Source organism: Glycine max, chromosome 3 (assembly GCF_000004515.6).
Source record: "Glycine max cultivar Williams 82 chromosome 3, Glycine_max_v4.0, whole genome shotgun sequence".
NCBI classification, from domain to species: domain Eukaryota; kingdom Viridiplantae; phylum Streptophyta; class Magnoliopsida; order Fabales; family Fabaceae; genus Glycine; species Glycine max.
Window position 1 is genome coordinate 11471602 of NC_016090.4, and position 20987 is coordinate 11492588.

Below are 20987 nucleotides of genomic sequence, written 5' to 3' on the forward strand. Positions count from 1 at the left end.
GAAGAAGCTCACCACCATAGGAGGCCATGGATAAGAGCTTGGAGGAAGAAGGAGATGAATGAAGGGAGAGGGAGAGAAGAGCACGAAATTTTGTGCTCTAAATGAGCTCTGAAATCTGAAGTTTAATATTCAAATGATCGAAGTTCCAGAAAATGCACACACATGACCTCTATTTATAGCCTAAGTGTCACACAAAATTGGAGGGAAATTTGAATTTCAATTCAAATTTCACTTGAATTTGAAATTGAATTTGTGGAGCCAAACTTTGGAGCCAAAATTTCACTAATTATGATTAGTGAATTTTAGTTATGGTTCAGCCCACTAATCCAATATCAATTCCAAGATTCTCCACTAAGTGTGCTTAGGTGTCATGAGGCATGTAAAGCATGAAGGACATGCACAAAGTGTGACTATATGATGTGGCAATGGGGTGTAGTAAGCAAATGCTCACCTCCGACTCTAAAATTTAATTGGATTGGGCTTCTACCAATTCAATTAAATTTATTTCCAACCACACACATTAAATATTCACTTAGTGCATGTGAAATTACAAAACTACCCCTAATACAAAAACTAGTCTAGGTGCCCTAAAATACAAGGGCTAAAAAATCCTATATTTCTAGGGTACCCTACCTACATTATGGAGCCCTAAATACAAGACCCAAAATTAATGAAACCTTAATCTAATATGTACAAAGATAAGTGGGCTCATACTTAGCCCATGGGCCTGAAATCTACCCTAAGGCTCATGAGAACCCTAGGGCCTTTTCTTGCATCTTTGGCCCAATCTTCTTGGAGTCTTCTATCCAATGCCCTTGGGGGTAGGATTGCATCATTCGTAAAATAGGTGGTATGATGAATGTTTTGAGTGGTGCAACCCTCTTTTGTAAAATCACTCGTGCACCTAACATCTTCACGGTGTGTGTACATAGGGACCCATTAGGTAGGTTTTTTCTTATTTTTAGTTTCAATACAAACTTAGGTACTCATATGGGACACCTTAGGTTTGTCATACTTTTTGGTAGGAATAATCAATATGAAAATACAGAAAAAGGTATGTTTTATTGCGTTACTTTTCTTAATTTTTCAAATAGTGATCAAGGGGTTCCTATGAACCCTAAGAGAATAAAGGTCATTCCTGAGTGGCCCACTCCACCAAGTATAAGAAAAATTTGGGGCTTCCATGACTTAACAAACTTTTACAAAAGGTTTGTCCCATATTTTTCTATACTTGTAGCACCACTCATTGAGTTGGTGAGAAACCATGTTCCTTCATGGGAAGATGCCAAGGAAATGGGTTTTCAGACCTTACCTTACTTCAACATACCAAACACCACTAATACATATGTTTTTGTTCTTTTTACAGGTGTTAAGGGAAGGAGCCCAGAGTATGAAGAACCTCAAGATTTGAGGTCAAATCCTTTTCAAGGTGGAGGGAATGATGCAATCCTACCCCGCAAGGGCATTGGATAGAAGACTCCAAGTAGATTGGGCTAGAAATCCAAGGGAAGGCCCTAGGGTTCTCATGAGCCTTAGGGTAGATTTCAAGCCCATGGGCTAAGTATGAGCCCGCTTATCTTTGTAAATATTAGAATAGGGTTTTTCTTCGTTTGGGCCTTGTATTTTGGCCATTCTAGTAGTATAGGGTTTTAGCCTTGTATTTCGAGGCATTTTGAGTAGTCTTTGTAGTAGGGATTTTTTTTTGTATTTTCATGTATTTTGTCATGGGGGTGACTTAGCTATTATAGGGGGTGTGTAGCTAAGCTCTAGCTTCTCATCTCAAGGAGGTGAGCTTAGCTATTGGAGAGGTATGTGTAGCTAAGCTCTAGCTTCTTTAGGAATCTTCTTAAGGAAGCTTCTCAAGAAGGTGAGCTTAGTTATGAGAGGGGTGTGTGTAGCTAAGCTCTAGCTTCTCAAGGAAGTTTTCTCAAAGAAGCTTCTCAAGGAAGTTTTCTCAAGAAAGCTTTTGAAGGAAGCTACCTAGTCTATAAATAGAAGCATGTGTAACACTTGTTGTAACTTTGATGAATGAAAGTCTTATGAGACACACTTCAAAGTTCCACTTCTCTCCCTCTTTTATTCCTTCAATTTCGTGCTCCCCCCTTCTCTCTTTCTTTTCCTCCATTAAAGCATCCTCTTCAAGCTTCTTATCCAAGGCAATTCTTGGTGGTGAAGCTCCTTCTTCCTTGGCTTATGCCCTAGTGGATGGTGCCTCCCTTCTCCTCTTCTCCTTTGCCTTCCGCTGCATCTCCATGGTGTAAAATCACCATTGAAGGACCTCATTAAAGCTCAAAGATCCAGCCTCCATACAAGCCCCACAAGCAAGCTTCCATCACCCTACAATAATCTCTGCTTGGCTACGTGAACAGTAACCAGCCCCTCTTAAAACCCTAGCAGCTAGGTAATTCATTTGGGTCCAATAAGGTCTGGTGGCCCAATTGCAAAAATACAGCCCAAAAATGAAATAAAATAAAACTGGACGACAAATAAAATTGTCTGCTCTCTTCAAGTCCAAGCTGGTTCTGCCCAATTCTGGATCCAAGCCCAATTGCTTATAATTCTCCTGAAATTAAATTAAAACACAGAATTCGTCAAGTAGACCCAAATGATAAAACTGCATGATTAATTTGACAATTAAGGCTAATTAGTAATTAAAATGGTGATAGAAAGGGGTAATAAATAGGAGAAGATAATGACACATCTTTTGGGTGTATGATTTAGGCCGAAGATATATCGAGACGCATGAAAATGAACAACGGAAGCTCTCGAGAAATTCAAATGGTCATGACTTTTCACTCGGATGTCCGATTCAAAAGCATAGTTAATCGAGACACTCAAAATTAAACATGGAAACACAAGGCAAATTCAAACAGCCATAACTTTTGACTTGGATGTCCGATTAAGGCCAACAATATATCTAGACGATCAAAATTGAACAAAAAATCTCTCGACAAATTGAAATGACCATAACTTTTGACTCGGGTGTATGATTGAGGCCTATGATATATCGAGACGCTCGAAAATGAACAATGGAAGCTCTTGAGTAACTCAAATGGTCATAACTTTTCACTTGAACGTCCAATTCAAACGCATAATAAATCAAGACGCTCAAAATTAAACATAGAAGCGCAAGGCAAATTGAAACGGCCATAACTTTTGACTCGTGTGTATGATTAAGGGCCATCATATATCTAGACACTTGAATTTGAACAAGAAAGCTCAGGAAAAATAAAATGGCCATAACTTTGGATTTGGGTGTATGACTCAGGCCCATGATAATCGAGACGCTCAAAATTGAACAACGGATGCTCTCGAGAAATTTAAATGGTCATAAGTTTTCACTCGGATGTCTGATTCAGGCCAATAATGTATCGAGGCGCTCGAAAGTGAACACGAAGGCTCTGGGCAATTCAAACGACCATAAATGTTTTACTCAGGTGTATGATTGTGGCCTATGATATATCGAAATGCTCAAAATTGAAAAACGGAAGTTTTCGAGAAATTCAAATGGTTGTAACATTTCACTCGGATGCAAATGGATATTTTTTTGGTTGTTGCTCCTAACCTATAGGTGGTTGTCATCATCAAAAAGAGGGAGAATGTAAATCATGCAGGTTTTGATGATGTCAAAATGAATTTGCTTGATAATGAGTCTCATCATCAAAAAGGGGGAGAATGCGAGTCATGTATGTTTTGATGATGTCAAAAAGAAATCACTTGATTGTCATCATCAAAAAGGGGGAGAATGTGAATGTATGTATACATGTTTTTGATGATGCCAAAGAAGAGTCAAACAAGGATGCTACATTTGCTTCAAGATTAATTCAAGATTGCTTCAACAAACAAAGCCTTGCTTCAAGATTTCTTCAAGATCAAGCCTTGCCTCAAAACAAAGGGTTTCAAAGTCATGCAAGGCTCTGGTAATCGATTACCAGGAAGTGTAATCGATTATGATGAGGACATGACAGATTACCAGAAGGGAAGTTTGAAAAAGAGTTGTTGAAAAGGATTTTGAATTTGATTTTTGAACCTATAATCGATTACCTGATGTTTGTAATCAATTACCAACAACAGAACTCATGAAATTCAAGTTCAAAAGTCATGACCCTTCAAAATATAACTGTGTAATCGATTACCAGTGAAGAAATTCAGAAAAAGCTTTTTGAAAAGACACATCTCTTCAAACCATTTTGAAAAGGCATGAAGGGCCTATATATATGTGTGTGTCTGACTTCAAAAAGCAATGAGAGAGATATTCCAAGAGAACTTCATTGCCAAATGCTCTCTCAAAAGACACTCTTTGGAAAACACTTGCAAATCCATTAAAAGTTCATCCATGGACTTCAATTGTAATATCCTTCTCTTCAAGAGAGAATTCCTTTTCTTTCTTCTTATACAAAGAGATTGTTTAAGGGACCGAGGGTCTCTTAAGTTGTAAGGAATTCTGAACACAAGGAAAGGGTTGTCCCTGTGTGGTTCAGACTTTGTAAAAGGAGTTTTACAAAGATAGTGAAAAATCTCAAGTGGGTTGCTTGAGTATTGGACGTAGGCACAGGAAGTGGCCGAACCAGTATAAATTGAGTTTACATTTCTCTCTTCCTTTATCTCATTTATTTTGTTGCAATCAATTTTGTCTTGCATGTTTAAAGAACATTATTAAATTGATTGCTGCTTCTTCTGCATTCTGAGCCTATCTCATTTAGAAGGGGGTTAAAAGTTTGTTAGTGGGAAATTAATTCACCGCTTCTTAAGTTATTGAGGCCACTTGGTCCAACAAGTGGTATCAGAGCAGGATTCTTGTATAAAGTTTAAAAACTTCAAGAATAGATATGGCCTCATCTAACTTTCCATTTCCTGAGGGAAATTCTATTAATAGGCCTCTTATGTTCAATGGGGAGGGTTATCATTATTTGAAAACCCGAATGCAGATCTTTATAGAAGCCTTATATTTAAAGATATGGGAAGACATTGAATTTGATTCCTTTATTCCTACAATGGTAGAGAGAAATGCAACTATATAAAAAAAAACTAGAGAAGAATGAAATGATGATGAAAGAAGAAAGAAGAAGATTCCTCCTTAGCCCCAAAATGCTGAATGCGATCAACTTGGGCACATGAGATTCGATTGTCGTCCTGTCTTTAAAAGAAGAATTGAAAAATCCGACAAGAGGAATTTCAAAGAGAAGAAAGAAAAGAAAGAATAGATCACTTGGGAAGATAATGTCATAAATTCTTTAAGTGATTCAAAGAATAAAATCATAAGTATGGGTCTCATGTTGAAAGACTATGAAAACGGAGAAGAGCAAAGTTGATACATTGATAGCAATTTCTCCAAACACATAGTGGGAGATGCATAAGAGTTTATTCATATTTCTCCCCAAAATAGTGAATATGTGATTTATGAAGACAACAAACAAAGGCCACATGATCAACAAGTGATATCAAATGATACCAACATGTCACTTGTCTTTGATTGATTACTTTTGATGATTTTTGTCTATGATTGTTAACTTTTGATTGAGTTTTGATGCTTGTTTTCTGCTTAAGTTTTTGATTATCCTTGATGATTATGATTGATAGTTATGTTGATTGTCTTTGATAATTGTTTTTTATTGTGTTGTGTTGATTGCTTTTGATTGTGTGTTTGATTGATTGTGTTTTTGATTTATGTGTTATTGTGCATGTTTTTTTAATATTGAATGATTGTTTTTTATGATTGTTCTTGATTGAGTTTTGATTGTTTTTTATAATTGTTTTTTATTGTCTTTGATGATTGTGTTTGAAGGTTATGTTGATTATTGATTACTTTTGATGGTTTTTCTTGTTTTATACTGGATATGTGTTTTTGTGGGTGCAAAATAGCTTGTTTTAATGCCTTTTGGTATCACTTGACTCTCATACATTGCAACAAGTGGTAGCATTTTTCTCGTCTCTATTCATGATTTGTTTTTGATGTTGACAAAGGGAGAGAGATAGATAAAAGATAAAATAGTAAGGAAAATTATCTATTCTTTATGAGACATCTTTTTATATATGAAATCTATGAAATCTTCAATTGTCTCATATAAGCAATCATTGCAAAACCAAGGGGGAGTAAACTATATGCAAATAGATATTTTTTTGTTGTTGCTCCTAACCTACAGGTGGTTGTCATCATAAAAAAGGGGGAGAATGTAAATCATGCAGGTTTTGATGATGTCAAAAAGAATTTGCTTGATAATGAATGTCATCATCAAAAAGAGGATGTGAGTCATGTATGTTTTGATGATGTCGAAAAGAAATCACTTGATTGTCATCATCAAAAAGGGGGAGAATGTGAATGTATGTATACATGATTTTGATGATGCCAAAAAAGAATCAAACAAGGCTGCTACATTTGCTTTAAGATTAATGCAAGATTTCTTCAACAAACAAAGCCTTGCTTCAAGATTTCTTCAAGATCAAGCCTTGCCTCAAAACAAAGGGTTTCAAAGTCATGCAAGGCTCTGGTAATAGATTACCAGGAAGTGTAATCGATTACCAGAAGGGAAGTTTGAAAAAGAGTTGTTGAAAAGGATTTTGAATTTGATTTTTGAACCTATAATCGATTACCAGATGTTTGTAATCAATTACCAAAAATGGAACTCTTGAAATTCAAGTTAAAAATTCATGACCCTTCAAAATATAATTGTGTAATCGATTACCAGTGAAGAAATTGAGAAAAAGCTTTTTGAAAAGACACATCTCCTCAAACCATTTTTGAAAAGGCACGAAGGGCCTATATATATGTGTGTGTCTGACTTCAAAAAGCAATGAGAGAGATATTCCAAGAGAACTTCAAAAGATACTCTTCAGAAAACACTTGCAAATCCATTAAGAGTTCATCCATGGACTTCAATTGTAATATCCTTCTCTTTAGGAGAGAATTCCTCTTCTTTCTTCTTTTGCAAAGAGATTGTTTAAGGGACCGAGGGTCTCTTAAGTTGTAAGGAATTATGAACACAAGGGAAGGGTTGTCCCTGTGTGGTTCAGACATTGTAAAAGGAGTTTTACAAAGATAGTGGAAAATCTCAAGTGGGTTGCTTGAGTACTGGACGTAGGCACGGGAAGTGGCCGAACCAGTATAAATTGAGTTTGCGTTTCTCTCTTCCTTTATCTGATTTATTTTGTTGCAATCAATTTTTTCTTGCATGTTTAAAGAACATTATTAAATTAATTGCTGCTTTTTTGCATTTTGAGCCTATCTCATTTAGAAGGGGGTTAAAAGTTTGTTAGTGGGAAATTAATTCACCCCTTCTTAAGTTATTGAGGCCACTTGGTCCAACATTCTTTTACTATGGCAACATCGATGCTGCCTTCAGCAAAACTGGTCAATTCTTCATCCAATTTCCTTCTCTCGAGTTCCTTCTTGAACTCATCAAATTCAGTGTGGTATACTACCACATTTCTCTCTGGCAGCAGCTTCCTAGGTACCACAATATCATTATATCTTTCCCAAGCTTCCTGTGAATGGAATCGTGATCTGTCAAATCTAATCTGGGAAGATGAAGAAGCAAATAATTTTCTTTTCTTGGAAGCCATCTGAAAACATAAGATCAAACAACAAAAGATTATCACAGGTTATTTTCAACAAAATCAGAAAAATAAAACTGAAATTTTGACTGGGCGCTTAGCGCAGAAGGCTGGGCTTACCGCACCTTATAAAACTTTAGTCATGGGCTAAGCGCAACAGGCTCGCGCTTTGCCTAAAGACACAAAAAATATTTTTCTGCAGATTAGGCTTAGTGCAGCAAGCTTGGCTTAGCATAGGTCTAAAATTTTCAAAACAGAAGAGGGTCTAGGCTTAGCGCAGCATGGCACGCTTAGCTCAGCCTCTCCAAAATGACCCTTAGGCTTAGCGCACAGGGCGTGCTTAGCCTAACTATAAAAACTAAAAAACAGTAAGAGAGTTGAGCTTAGCACAGCAGGGCACGCTTAGCTCAACCTCCTCGAAACACAACTACGGCTTAGCGTGGCAGGCTGCGCTTAGCCTTATTCAAAGAGTTAAAACACAAAACCTAGATGGCGCTTAGTGCAGCAAGTTGGGCTTAGCACCTTAGTGGGTTCATCATATTTTTCATCAGCAACGATGAACGCACAGATGCACTTAGTGGGTTCATCATATTTTTCATCAGCAACGATGAACGCACTTAGCGTGATCATATGGAATACCAAAAAAATTAATAGTTGCGATGAATAGGCTAAGCGCAGCAGGCGCGCTTAGCGAGTTCATCGTGATTTCCTAACAGAAACACAGGGGTCTTCACCCCTTTCAGCCACATTGTCCCTAATAGGCTTCGAAGTTACCTAAAATCCCAAAATGACTTACCCTAAAGCTAAAAACCCTAACCTAAACAGCAATGCAAGCTAACAAAGCAAGAAATCATCTATCCTAAGGTTCAAAGCATGAAAATGAAAATGGAAATAAAGCACTACTTACTTGGATTGTGATGAAATGCAAGAAGAAACAAGGCAGATGCAGATAAGTCAGTTCCAGCATGCAAAAGTAAGCATGCAAGCTCATGGTTAGCAAGGGGTAGAGGCTTGGGGTGTAAAGGTAGCACCTGAAGTGCCTCAGCCTTTGATTTTAAAAATCTGAAATTCGTATGGCACGCTTAGTGCTTAGCCTAACCTCATGCTAAGCCCAACTTGAAGTTTCAAATTTCAGTGAGCATTTGGGGCTTAGCGTAGCAAGCTACGCTTAGCGCTTTCTGCAACACAAAAATTTCTGCAATATGAATTTAGCCTGAGATGTGAGGCTTAGCACGCAATCAAGCTTCAACTTACAGAGAGTAGTTCAGGCTTAGCGCAACAGGCGCGCTAAGCGCACTTCCAAGAATTCAAAAACAGTAAGAGATTAGTGCTTAGTGCATCCTGCCCCGCTAAGCCCAAGTCATGGAGTTCAATTACAAAATGGATATGGGGCTTAGCTCAGGACAGCACACTTAGCGCGGCTACAATAAATTTTTTCAGAGAAGAAGTGGTGCTTAGCGCATCATCTCCGCTAAGCCCACTGCTTGAAGTTTACTTCTAGTGAAGATGTTGGGCTTAGTGTAGTGACGTGTGCTTAGCTGAACTATTTAGCCAACCAATCAGGGGTTTGTGTGCTTAGCACGAGCAAGCTCAGGCTTAGCGTGTGAAGACTGGGCGCTTAGCAGATAGACAACTGCAAAAAAATTTCTGTCTATCTCTTCACACAAGCTTAAAACCCCTTGTTCATTACTAAACAAGCTGATAATTAATCATAATCACAAGAAAGGTGTCCTAACATGTACAAGAAAACAAATTCAAATGAAATGCAATAAAAAAGGAGAAAAGGGAAAGAAGTGATGGGTTGCCTCCCAGTAAGCGCTCTTTTAACGTCATTAGCTTGACGCATCTTCAACTTATCCTGATTCGAAGCATAGAACAGTGTTCAATCTTTCCATAGCTCCACCATGATATTGCTTCAACCTTTGTCCATTCACTACCCATGTCCTGTCAGGATCTTTAGATTGAGAATCACAAAGCTCCACTGATCCATATGGTGGGACTTTCTTGATGGTAATTGGTCTAGACCATTTCGATTTAAGCTTTCTAGGGAACAATTTAAGTCTTGAGTTGAAAAGCAACACCTATTGTCCTGGATGAAGGTCCTTCTAGAGTAGCTTTTTGTCATGATACTTTTTAACCCTTTCTTTGTACAACTTTGAAGACTCATAAGCAGTTAATCTCATCTCTTCCAACTCCAAAACTTGCAGCCTCCTTTGTTCTCTGGATGCAGCTTCATCAAAGTTCAAAAACTTCAAGGCCCAGTATGCTTTATATTCCAACTCCACTTGTAACTGACAAGACTTGTTGTACACCATCTAAAATGGAGATAAGCCTATCGGAGTCTTTAATGCTGTTCTGTATGCCTATAAAGCATCATCTAATTTGATAGACTAGTCCTTTCTAGTAGAAGCTACAGTTTTCTCCAAAATCCTTTTCAATTCCCTGTTTGATACTTCTGCTTGCCCATTGGTCTGGGGGTGATAAGGTGAGGTTACTTTGTGTGTCACATTATATTGCTTCAACACTTTCTGCAACTGATTATTGCAGAAGTGTGTGCCTCCATCGCTAATCAGAATTCTCGGCACCCTAAATCTTGAGAAAATGTTCTTCTTCAGAAACTTTACCATAGTCTTAGCATCATTATGTGGGGTAGCCACTGCTTCCACCCATTTAGAGACATAGTCAACAACCACTAGTATATATTCATTGCCAAAAGACAAAGGAAAGGGACCTACAAAATCAATCCCCCAACAATCGAATACCTTAACCTCCATAATATTCGATAGAGGCATTTCATTTCTTCTTGATATACCCCCCATCCTCTGACATTGATCACATTGTTGCACGTGTTGGTGAGCATCTTTGAAAAGCGTGGGCCAAAAGAATCCAGATTGCATAACCTTGGCCGATGTCTTATCTCTACCATAATGGCCGCCACATGGAGAATTATGGCAATGTCATGATATGTTCTTAGCCTCTTCTTGTGTCACACATCTTCGTAGGAGATTGTTAGCTCCTATCTTGAACAAGTGTGGATCATCGCAAATATAGAATCGAGCATCATGTCTTCCTTTTCTGCCAAGTTAAGTCCTTTGGGATGATTCCTGCAGCTTTGAAGTTGGCCATATCGGCAAACCAAGGTCTCTCACTCACCAAGAATAATGATTCATCAGGGAATTCATCTCTCACTTTAGCTTCTTTCGATGTGACTTCCTCATTCACCAATCTAGACAAATGGTCAGCTACAACGTTTTCTGATCCCTTTTTATCCCTAATCACCAAATCAAATTCTTGCAACAGCAAGATCCATCTTATTAATCTAGGTTTGGAATTAGCCTTGTTGAGAAAATATTTAATAGTTGTGTGATCGGTGTAGATGATAACTCTTGAGCCTACCAAATAAGATCTGAACTTTTCAAGTGCATAGACAATTGCCAGCATTTCTTTTTCTGTGGTAGCTGTCATACCCTAATTTTGTCCGGGGACCTTTGCTTGATGACATGCGACCTTTCTTTGGTCCTTGCGAGGTGCTTGGCACCCATCATTAGGCAATTTATGAAATTCCAGGACATGCCGGAAAACCAAAAAAATATTGATGCACAATCCGTAAGTTTCCGTGATACACCGGAAACCAAATGGAAGCATCGTTGCGTAATTAAGTGAGGTTCCGTAACATTCTGTAAGTCAAAAAGGGGATGATTATGTAATCCGCAAGGTTCCGTAACATTACGGAAAGAAAACAAGTATCGTTACGAAATTCGTAAGTTTCCGTAACTTTACGAAAAAGAATCACCAAAAAAAAGCAGAGGGGGGTGTACTTAGTAAAAATGGGGGTGCAAATAGCACCCAGGCCCACTTGGGCCCTCCAGAATATTCCTCCAGAAGGCTGTTGCTTCTGGAGGAAGCAAGCTTCTGGAGGAAGCAACCTGGCTCGCCTGGGCGAGCTGGGCGGCAACCACCTCCCCTATTTTGCTATAAATAGGGGAGGAAGTGAAGAAGAAAAGGGTTCAGCCCCTTAGGCATTTCTCTCTCTTTCGAATTTGCTTGGAAAAATTGTTTCCGGGAAGAAAATCTAAGCCGAGGCGCTTCCGAAACGTTTCCGTAACGTTTTCCGTGAAGAAATTCGCAAAGGTTTCAACCGTTCTTCGATGTTCTTCATTCGTTCTTCATCGTTCTTCGATCTTCAACGGGTAAGTACCTTGAACCAAGCTTTTCGATTCATTCTATGTACCCACGGTGGTCCACATTGTGTTTTGTGTATTTTTATTCCCGTTTCGTTTACTTTTTATACCCTCTCTTGACATGCTTAAGCCATTTTACTTAAGTCATTTCTCGCTTAACTTAAAAATAAAATCAATTTCCACCAAACGTTTGAATTGTATTGTCCGTTAACTTCGGTTAAAATGAATTCCGACCGTTCGTTCGTGCCATAACCATGTTGGAAATCAAAAAAAGAGGTAAAAAAATAATATAATAATCAAAAAAATATCTTTTAGCAAAATAAAGCGGAAAATCAATCGGACGTTTTCTCTTTGGGATTTCTCATTCTTAATCGAATTGACTAATAACTAAAGTGAAACTAAGGCTAAAATCAACTCGCCTAGTCAAGCTCGTCCACAAAAATAGGTTTTTGAAGTTTGTCATTTCAAATTCTCATTAAGTAAAATGGATCATTTTCAAGGTCCAACGCCTTAAAATGATCACCTCTTAAGTAAAAAAGAATCACTTGATAAGAAAGAACTACGTAGGTCTGATTTTCTCATCCCAAATTGAGGAATACGTAGGAGCAAAGGGAAACACCCTTGTCGACCACAAAAAAGGAAAAATATAAAAAGGATATAAGGACATAAAAGGGAACGTAAAAATCAAAGTCATGTTTGCACATTCGATTAAAGGCTGCCGTCCCTTGGGACGGACGTGTGGGGTGCTAATATCTTCCCCGTGCGTAAATACAACTCCCGAACCTTTCACTTAAAAGTTCGTAGATCGCGTCTTTTCCGGTTTTTCCGACGTTTTCCTCAAATAAACGTTGGTGGCGACTCCGCGCGTATTCCTTTCGTGGAACACGCATCCCGCGAGTCACGCGTCGCCCTCCCGCCGAAGGGTAGGTTGCGACAGTTGGCGACTGCACTGGGGATTGTTTTTAGAGAGTTAGGCCATTTAATTTTGTGCAATGTTTTACCGTGACTTACCCCTTTGTTGGTTTCCTTTCATTATGTTCTTGTGTATATAAACTCTTTGTTGCTTTTAGTGCGTTTTAAATGTATGCATGAAGTAAATATTTATTCATTTGATGCACACAAACACCAACACTATTTGCACACACTGTGAGGGAAAAAGGGCCCTATACCCGGGTTCATGGGAAAATAAGGAGTGGAGGTGAATCTGTGATCATGCTAGGTCTCCGACTTGCTTGATTACAGTGAACCCTCATCTAGAGCTTTTCTCTTTGAAAACTTATTGTTGCTAGTAGTCCCTACTGCTGCAGTATGTTCTTCAAAGAGGATAATACCTCTAGAAACCGTCAAGAGAGATATGACTACCTTGGGGGGTTATCGTTAAATGCCTAGTTAGTTCTCTCCCTTATAGGTCCCTTAAATAGGGGCACGGAGCAAACACGCTGCGTGCCATTTTTCACACTGCCATGCATAAGTATCATATATCCTTTTGCTCATGTTCAGTGAATATTGTCATACTATGTACATTCCCGTATTGCGTCTTTTGCATATGCATCGCATATGGGTTCTTCTTGACCCCCTCTGTAAACAAACCAACGGAGGATCCGTGTCGCCTTCTTAAAAACGTACGTTGGGGCACTTTGCTACCCCTAGACGTTGTATCTAAGAAGGGGACAAATTCCCCGGACCCCCCCGCATTCCTAGATTGCATCTGTGTTATATGCATTCCTTCATGCATTCATCCATCCCACCCATAGATATCGGAGTTTTGATTTGCACCAGCTTTTGTCTCACTTTAGCAAGCATGGGAACAAATCAAACCGGCAAGAGGTTCTACCAAGTCAAGGTTAAAAGCTTAGATACCACCAGCATCAAGGAATTAGGGCGGTTGATGGGACCTCTCCAGATACAAGCCTTCCGCAAGACTTACGGAAAGATCTTAGAGTTGACCTTAGCAGAGGTATCCATAGAAGACATTGCATCACTCACCCAATACTACGACCAGCTTTTGAGATGCTTCACATTCGGAGACTTCCAATTAGTACCAACCATCGAAGAATTTGAGGAAATTCTAGGATGTCCTCTCGGGGGAAGAAAACCATATCTTTCATCCGGGTGTCTCCCCTCTTTGAGCAGAATTGCAACTGTGGTCAAGGATTCAGCAAGAGGTTTGGACCGCATAAAACAGACTCGGAACGGCATAGCGGGCCTACCACGGGGGTACCTAGAAGACAAGGCAAGGGGTATGGCCAATCAAGGAGATTGGGTCCCATTTATGGATGTGTTAGCTTTGCTAATTTTTGGGGTCGTCCTCTTTCCAAACGTGGATGGTTTGGTGGACCTAGCAGCAATCGACGCTTTCCTTGCCTACACCATAGCAAGGAAAGTCCGGTGGTAGCTGTCTTGGCAGATCTATTTGACACATTTGACCGAAGGTGCGAAAAGAGTAGCGCACGGATCATCTGTTGCTTGCCCGCCCTCTGTGTTTGGTTGGTTTCGCACTTGTTCCAACAAGACACAAGACATCCATGTCCGCTCCTGAGCCATTGCTCGTGTACTGAAAATAGGAGAATAGATTGGGACCAGCTTTTGGCCGGGATAGGAGGTAGAACAATCAGTTGGTTCCCCCGATGGAAAGAAGGAAAAGAAGGAGTCCTTTTCTCATGTGGAAGATACCCAAACATTCCGCTGGTAGGAACGAGGGGTTGTATTAACTACAATCCTGCGCTCGCTATAAGACAACTAGGGTACCCCATGAGGGGAGCACCGACGGAAGAAAGCATGTCTCCTTTCCTTGTAAGGGATTTCGGCGTACAAAATTCCAAAACTATACAAAGAATCCATAAGGCATGGGAAACCCCGTTAAGGAAAGATCAAGAACTTAGAGGCATTCGTAATGGCATCATTGGTGGGTACCACGAATGGCTGAAAGTTCATATACGAGTTTTAGATTGGCTCGCCAAGTTAAAAGTCGTCAGCGAAGAGAGTTTTGAAGCACCGGAAGAGGACGAAGAAGTCCAAGCTCTCAAAAGCGAGTTAGGAAAGGCGAAATTTGCCAAGGAGAAGTTCAAGTTGGCCGCAACACACATTCGGAAGGAGTGTGCTGGGTTACGGGAGGAGAATGCAATTACCGCAAGAGCCCTTGAACAAGAGACCAAGAGGGCTCGCAAGGAAGAGTATGGCCGGAATAAATTTCGCGGAGCTCTATGGGGTAGCAATAGTGAACTCAAGTTGCGAAGGGAAGAAAGGGACCAGTCGCGAGCACATAGCATGGTTCTGAAAGAGGAGTTAATTGCTTGTTCAAGGTCCAAAAGAAGCTTGTCTCAGCGTTTATGCGAGACGGAGACCAACATGCTAGCTATCATTGCCAAGTACCAAGAAGAGTTAGGTCTAGCCACGGCCCACGAGCATAGAATCGCGGACGAGTATGCTCAAGTATACGCGGAAAAAGAGGCTAGAGGAAGGGTGATCGACTCTTTACACCAAGAGGCAACCATGTGGATGGATCGGTTTGCTCTTACCTTGAACGGGAGTCAAGAACTTCCCCGCTTATTAGCCAAGGCCAAGGCGATGGCAGACACCTACTCCACCCCCGAAGAGATTCATGGGCTTCTCGGTTATTGTCAGCATATGATAGACTTAATGGCCCACATAATTAGAAATCGTTAGGGAACTTGTATGGAAGAATGGTCGCCCATGAGGACCAAGAAATGGGGCCTCATCAAGAAGAAACAGAGCTGGTAGACTTAGGAATTGGCAGTGGAAAAAGGGAAATAAAGATAGGTACAGGTATTACCGCACCTATCCGTGAAGAATTAATAATCCTGCTAAAAGACTACCAAGACATCTTTGCTTGGTCATACCAAGATATGCCCGGTTTGAGTTCTGACATTGTACAACATCGATTACCTCTAAATCCCGAGTGTTCCCCGGTAAAACAGAAACTGAGAAGGATGAAGCCCGAAACATCCTTGAAGATAAAAGAAGAAGTGAAGAAGCAATTTGACGCTGGATTTCTGGCCGTCGCTCGGTATCCAGAATGGGTTGCCAACATCGTACCAATTCCTAAGAAAGATGGGAAAGTACGAATGTGTGTGGATTATCGGGACCTGAATCGGGCCAGTCCCAAGGACAATTTTCCTTTACCACACATCGATATCCTCGTAAATAACACGGCCAATTTCGCTTTATTTTCCTTCATGGACGGTTTCTCTGGTTACAATCAGATAAAGATGGCGCCCGAGGACATGGAAAAGACTACTTTCGTCACCCTGTGGGGGACGTTCTGTTACAAGGTGATGTCCTTTGGACTCAAGAATGCCGGGGCAACTTATCAACGGGCCATGGTAGCTTTGTTCCATGATATGATGCATCAAGAGATCGAGGTCTACGTGGACGACATAATTGCTAAATCTAAATCCGAGGAAGAACACCTTGTCAACCTGCGGAAGTTGTTCGAAAGGCTTAAGAAATATCAATTAAGGTTGAACCCCGCTAAGTGTACCTTTGGGGTCAAATCAGGGAAATTGCTTGGTTTCGTTGTAAGCCAGAAAGGGATAGAGGTAGACCCCGAAAAGGTGAAGGCTATCCTTGAGATGCCAGAACCCCGTACAGAGAGGCAAGTCCGAGGTTTCCTGGGACGCTTGAATTATATTGCCAGATTCATATCGCAGCTCCCCGCCATTTGTGAGTCGTTGTTCAAGCTCTTACGCAAAAACCAAACTGATCGCTGGAATGAGGATTGCCAAGAGGCTTTTGGAAGGATCAAGAAGTGCCTTATGAATCCTCCCGTGCTTATGCCACCAGTACCTGGAAGGCCTCTCATCTTGTACATGACAATCTTAGACGAGTCAATGGGGTGTATGCTCGGTCAACACGACGAATCCGGAAAGAAAGAACGCGCTGTTTACTACCTAAGTAAGAAGTTCACGACCTGTGAGATGAATTACTCCTTGCTCGAAAGAACGTGTTGTGCTTTAGTATGGGCATCCCATCGCCTAAGGCAGTACATGCTGAGCCATACTACCTGGTTGATATCCAAGATGGACCCGGTTAAGTACATCTTTGAAAAGCCAGCTCTCACAGGACGAATCGCCCGGTGGCAAGTCCTGCTATCCGAGTTTGATATAGTCTACGTCACCCAAAAAGCGATTAAAGGAAGCGCCTTAGCAGATTATTTGGCTCAACAGCCTCTTAACGACTATCAGCCCATGCATCCTGAATTCCCGGATGAGGACATCATGGCCTTGTTTGAGGAAAAATTGGACGAAGGTCGGGACAAATGGACCGTATGGTTTGACGGAGCGTCAAACATTCTAGGTCATGGCGTTGGGGCAGTGTTGGTCTCTCTGGACAATCAATGTGTACCTTTCACAGCCAGGCTAGGATTCGACTGCACCAACAACATGGCCGAATATGAAGCATGTGCCGTAGCCGTCCAGGCAGCGATTGACTCCAATGTCAAACTGCTCAAGGTGTACGGCGACTCAGCGTTGGTAATCCATCAGTTGAGAGGGGAATGGGAAACTAGAGATCCCAAGCTGATACCTTACAAAGCCTATATCAAGGAATTGGCTAAGACCTTTGATGAGATCTCCTTCCATCATGTTCCCCGCGAGGAAAATCAAATGGCGGATGCACTTGCTACGTTGGCGTCTATGTTCCAGCTAACACCGCACGGGGATCTACCCTACATTGAATTTTGGTGTCGTGGCAAACCCGCGCATTGTTGCCAAGTGGAAGAGGAACGGGACGGAAAGCCTTGGTATTTCGACATCAAGCGATATGTCGTAAGCAAAGAATACCCGCCAGAGATTGCCGACAATGATAAAAGGACATTGAGAAGGTTGGCAGCCGGTTTCTTCATGAGCGGAAGCATACTGTATAAGAGAAATCACGACATGACACTCCTGCGGTGTGTGGATGCCAGGGAGGCAAATCACATGATAGAGGAAGTCCATGAGGGCTCGTTTGGAACGCACGCCAACGGGCATGCTATGGCCAGGAAGATCCTAAGAGCAGGTTATTACTGGCTTACCATGGAAAGTGATTGTTGTGTCCATGTGAGGAAATGCCACAAATGTCAAGCATTCTCAGATAATGTCAATGCCCCACCACATCCTCTGAATGTCATGTCTGCCCCTTGGCCTTTCTCCATGTGGGGAATAGATGTCATCGGGGCCATTGAGCCCAAGGCCTCGAATGGTCATCGCTTCATCCTCGTAGCGATAGATTATTTCACCAAGTGGGTCGAGGCGGCTTCATATACCAATGTCACGAGGAATGTGGTGGTCAGGTTCATTAAGAAAGAGATCATCTGCCGGTATGGTTTGCCAAGGAAGATTATCACGGACAACGGCACCAACCTGAATAACAAGATGATGGGGGAAATGTGCGAGGAGTTTAAAATCCAGCATCACAATTCCACACCCTACCGGCCAAAGATGAATGGAGCCGTGGAAGCGGCCAATAAGAATATCAAAAAGATTATCCAAAAGATGACTGTGTCGTACAAGGATTGGCACGAAATGCTCCCGTTCGCATTACACGGTTACCGAACTTCAGTGCGAACGTCAACTGGGGCAACGCCGTTCTCATTGGTATATGGGATGGAGGCTGTGTTACCGTTTGAGGTAGAAGTCCCGTCATTAAGGATCTTGGCAGAATCCAGATTAAAGGAATCAGAGTGGGCTCAAACGCGCTATGACCAGCTCAACCTCATTGAGGGTAAGCGCTTAACGGCCATGAGTCATGGGCGCTTATACCAGCAAAGAATGAAGAATGCATTCGATAAGAAAGTACGTTTGCGCAAGTTCCATGAGGGAGACCTTGTGCTAAAGAAAATGTCCCATGCTGTCAAGGACAATCGAGGGAAATGGGCCCCGAACTACGAAGGGCCTTTTGTTGTGAAGAGGGATTTTTCCGGAGGAGCCCTGGTGCTTACCAACATGGATGATGAAGAGCTACCTTCACCCGTGAATTCTGACGTCGTCAAACGATATTATGCTTAGAAGCTGGGGCAATTAAGGATGTCGCTGCATGTTCTTTATTTTTATGCATTTTCTGGATTTCCCCCGGGGATTTCCTGTCTGTTGTATCTCTCGTTACAATCTTTCAAAGAAATGAACGTGGATGCGAGGCTTTAGTCCTCACGTTGGTTTCAAACCTTGCATTTGATTTGTGATCACCTGAGCCCTTCCGCTCAGTTCGTGGGATGCCCCAAGCGCTTAATTAAAATTGAACCTAAACCAACTTGTGCTAAGATTCGCTGCGTTTGAAAACATTCATGCATATGCATACGCATGCATATTGTTGTGGTAAGACAGGGGCAGGATCATCTTGAGCTACCTTCTGGGGTGAGGACAAAATGTGGACGGCAAAAACCAATCAAGGTAAGACAATGACGCGGTCAAGATTGGCCATACCTGGTTGTTTATTACTTGCAGGTACTTAGGGATGGATGCAAGTGGGGATGGGGTCACGACCGACCGATCGTTGCCCCTTCTCTGCGCGAAACAAGCAGAGAATGTCGCTGCAAGGCAACCCCGTATCCTTTGTATTTGCAGTTTTCTTTTACTATTTGTTTGTTTTAAAAAGTAAAAATAAGTAATCAACGCCTAATTCTAACCTAAGTAAGTTCAAGTTAGGCAAGGCGCTAATCCATGAGAAGGGAGGGGACATGGTTAATGTTCCCCTCAAAAAAAAAAAAAAAAAACAAAAATGCAGGTTAGCTCGCCTGGGCGAGCCACCCCTGCACCAAATTATAAGAATGACGAAAGGGGGGATGTTTTTGCATTCAAAAACTTCTTTTCCCCCCTTTCAAAAGCCATACCCACGGGATTGACGAGTTTGTAGCCCTAGGGTCATCATTTTTCGCATTTTTTGATTCCGTTTTGCGCCTTTGTTCATCACCAACAAGTAAGTGTTCCACCCCTAAGCTTTCTAAGCTTTTCATTGGTGTATTTTGATCTCCTTTTGGTGCTCTGAATTGTGGGAATGTGCTCAAATATGTGGGGCAATTTTGGTTTGTGTTCTTGCTTGATTAGATTGAATTGGGGGTTTGTATGGGATGGCCCTAGGCCTATAATGCATTTTGAAACAATGGGATATGCCACATTGTCCCCGTTCTCTTGCTATTGACGCCTAAACGCACGCCCACCAAGTGTTCGGTGAAATGCCTCAATGGCATTAGCGCGTGACTTTTGTAAGGAAACAACCCATGGGACATTTTGGTTTGTACATATTTGCTATTTTTTGGGACATGTATTCATTCCCGAAAAAGGCTAGAGTAATTGCCCCACATATATCCTAGGCCTAGGAACCAAAGTTTTTATGCAAAAGAACACAAGAGGAGGTGCATGTTGGGTAAAGTTACCCTTTTTTTTTTTTTTGGCCAGCAATCAGCTATGGGCCGCGCTACAATATTTTCCCTATGCCTAGATGGTTAGGAATTTTGCTCATCGTAAATATGTAGGTTAGAATAGGTAGCAAAATACCTTTGGCAATTTACACTTTGGGTATGGTAGCAAAATACTTGGATGTATGTACATGTAATTTTTGTTAGTCAAAATGTCTCACAAAAATCTATAAATATGTTGCGTGAAATACATTACAAAAGTACCTTGTAATTTGAATACAATTTTAGTCAGCAAAAGAAAATATACTTGAATTTGCATGCGGCTTTAGGTAGCAAAAACTTGAAAAAAAAAAAGAGCATGAAATGTAGCACCTTATTGTGTAGATAGTCAAGATTTATCATAAAGTTTGTGTATGTATAGGTATTAGAAATACCAGGATGTGCACGTATGCAATTTTCGATAGCCAAAGTGCTTAGAGTATGCATGTATGTGAATTTAGCAAAGGAAATGTGTGTGATGTAGGTAACAAATACACCTTGGAAGTACATGTAAATAATCTAGGTAACGAAGCTGCCTTGATTGTATATGGGTGCATTTTTCTTAGTTAATAGAATGTCTTGTGCAAGTGAACGTTCGTAAGGAAATATGCGCATAAGCTTGCTCTAAATTTACATTGATGTTTGTATTTATGGGAGGAGGTTGTATGCCATTTTTGTTTTAAGAGTAGCGTCCCACTGTTAAAACCAACTTTCCAAATGTTTGCCTTCGCAGGAAATGGCCCCGAGGAAGCTTGCCTCAAAGAGGTCCAGGAAGGACAAGGCAGCCGAAGGAACTAGTTCCGCTCCGGAGTATGATAGTCACCGCTTTAGGAGCGATGTACACCAGCAGCGCTTCGAGGCCA

At 41.1% G+C, this 20987-nt stretch overlaps 1 protein-coding gene across 1 annotated transcript; it reads right to left on the reverse strand.

The window, feature by feature from the left end:
• Positions 1-9404: 9404 nt before the first annotated feature.
• LOC121174552 (uncharacterized) lies at positions 9405-9866 on the reverse strand. The gene is made up of 2 exons (XM_041013907.1): positions 9682-9866; positions 9405-9594 (listed from the first exon to the last, which is right to left on the reverse strand). The coding sequence occupies exons 1-2, from the start codon at positions 9864-9866 to the stop codon at positions 9405-9407; spliced, it is 375 nt and encodes a 124-aa protein (XP_040869841.1).
• Positions 9867-20987: the final 11121 nt, after the last annotated feature.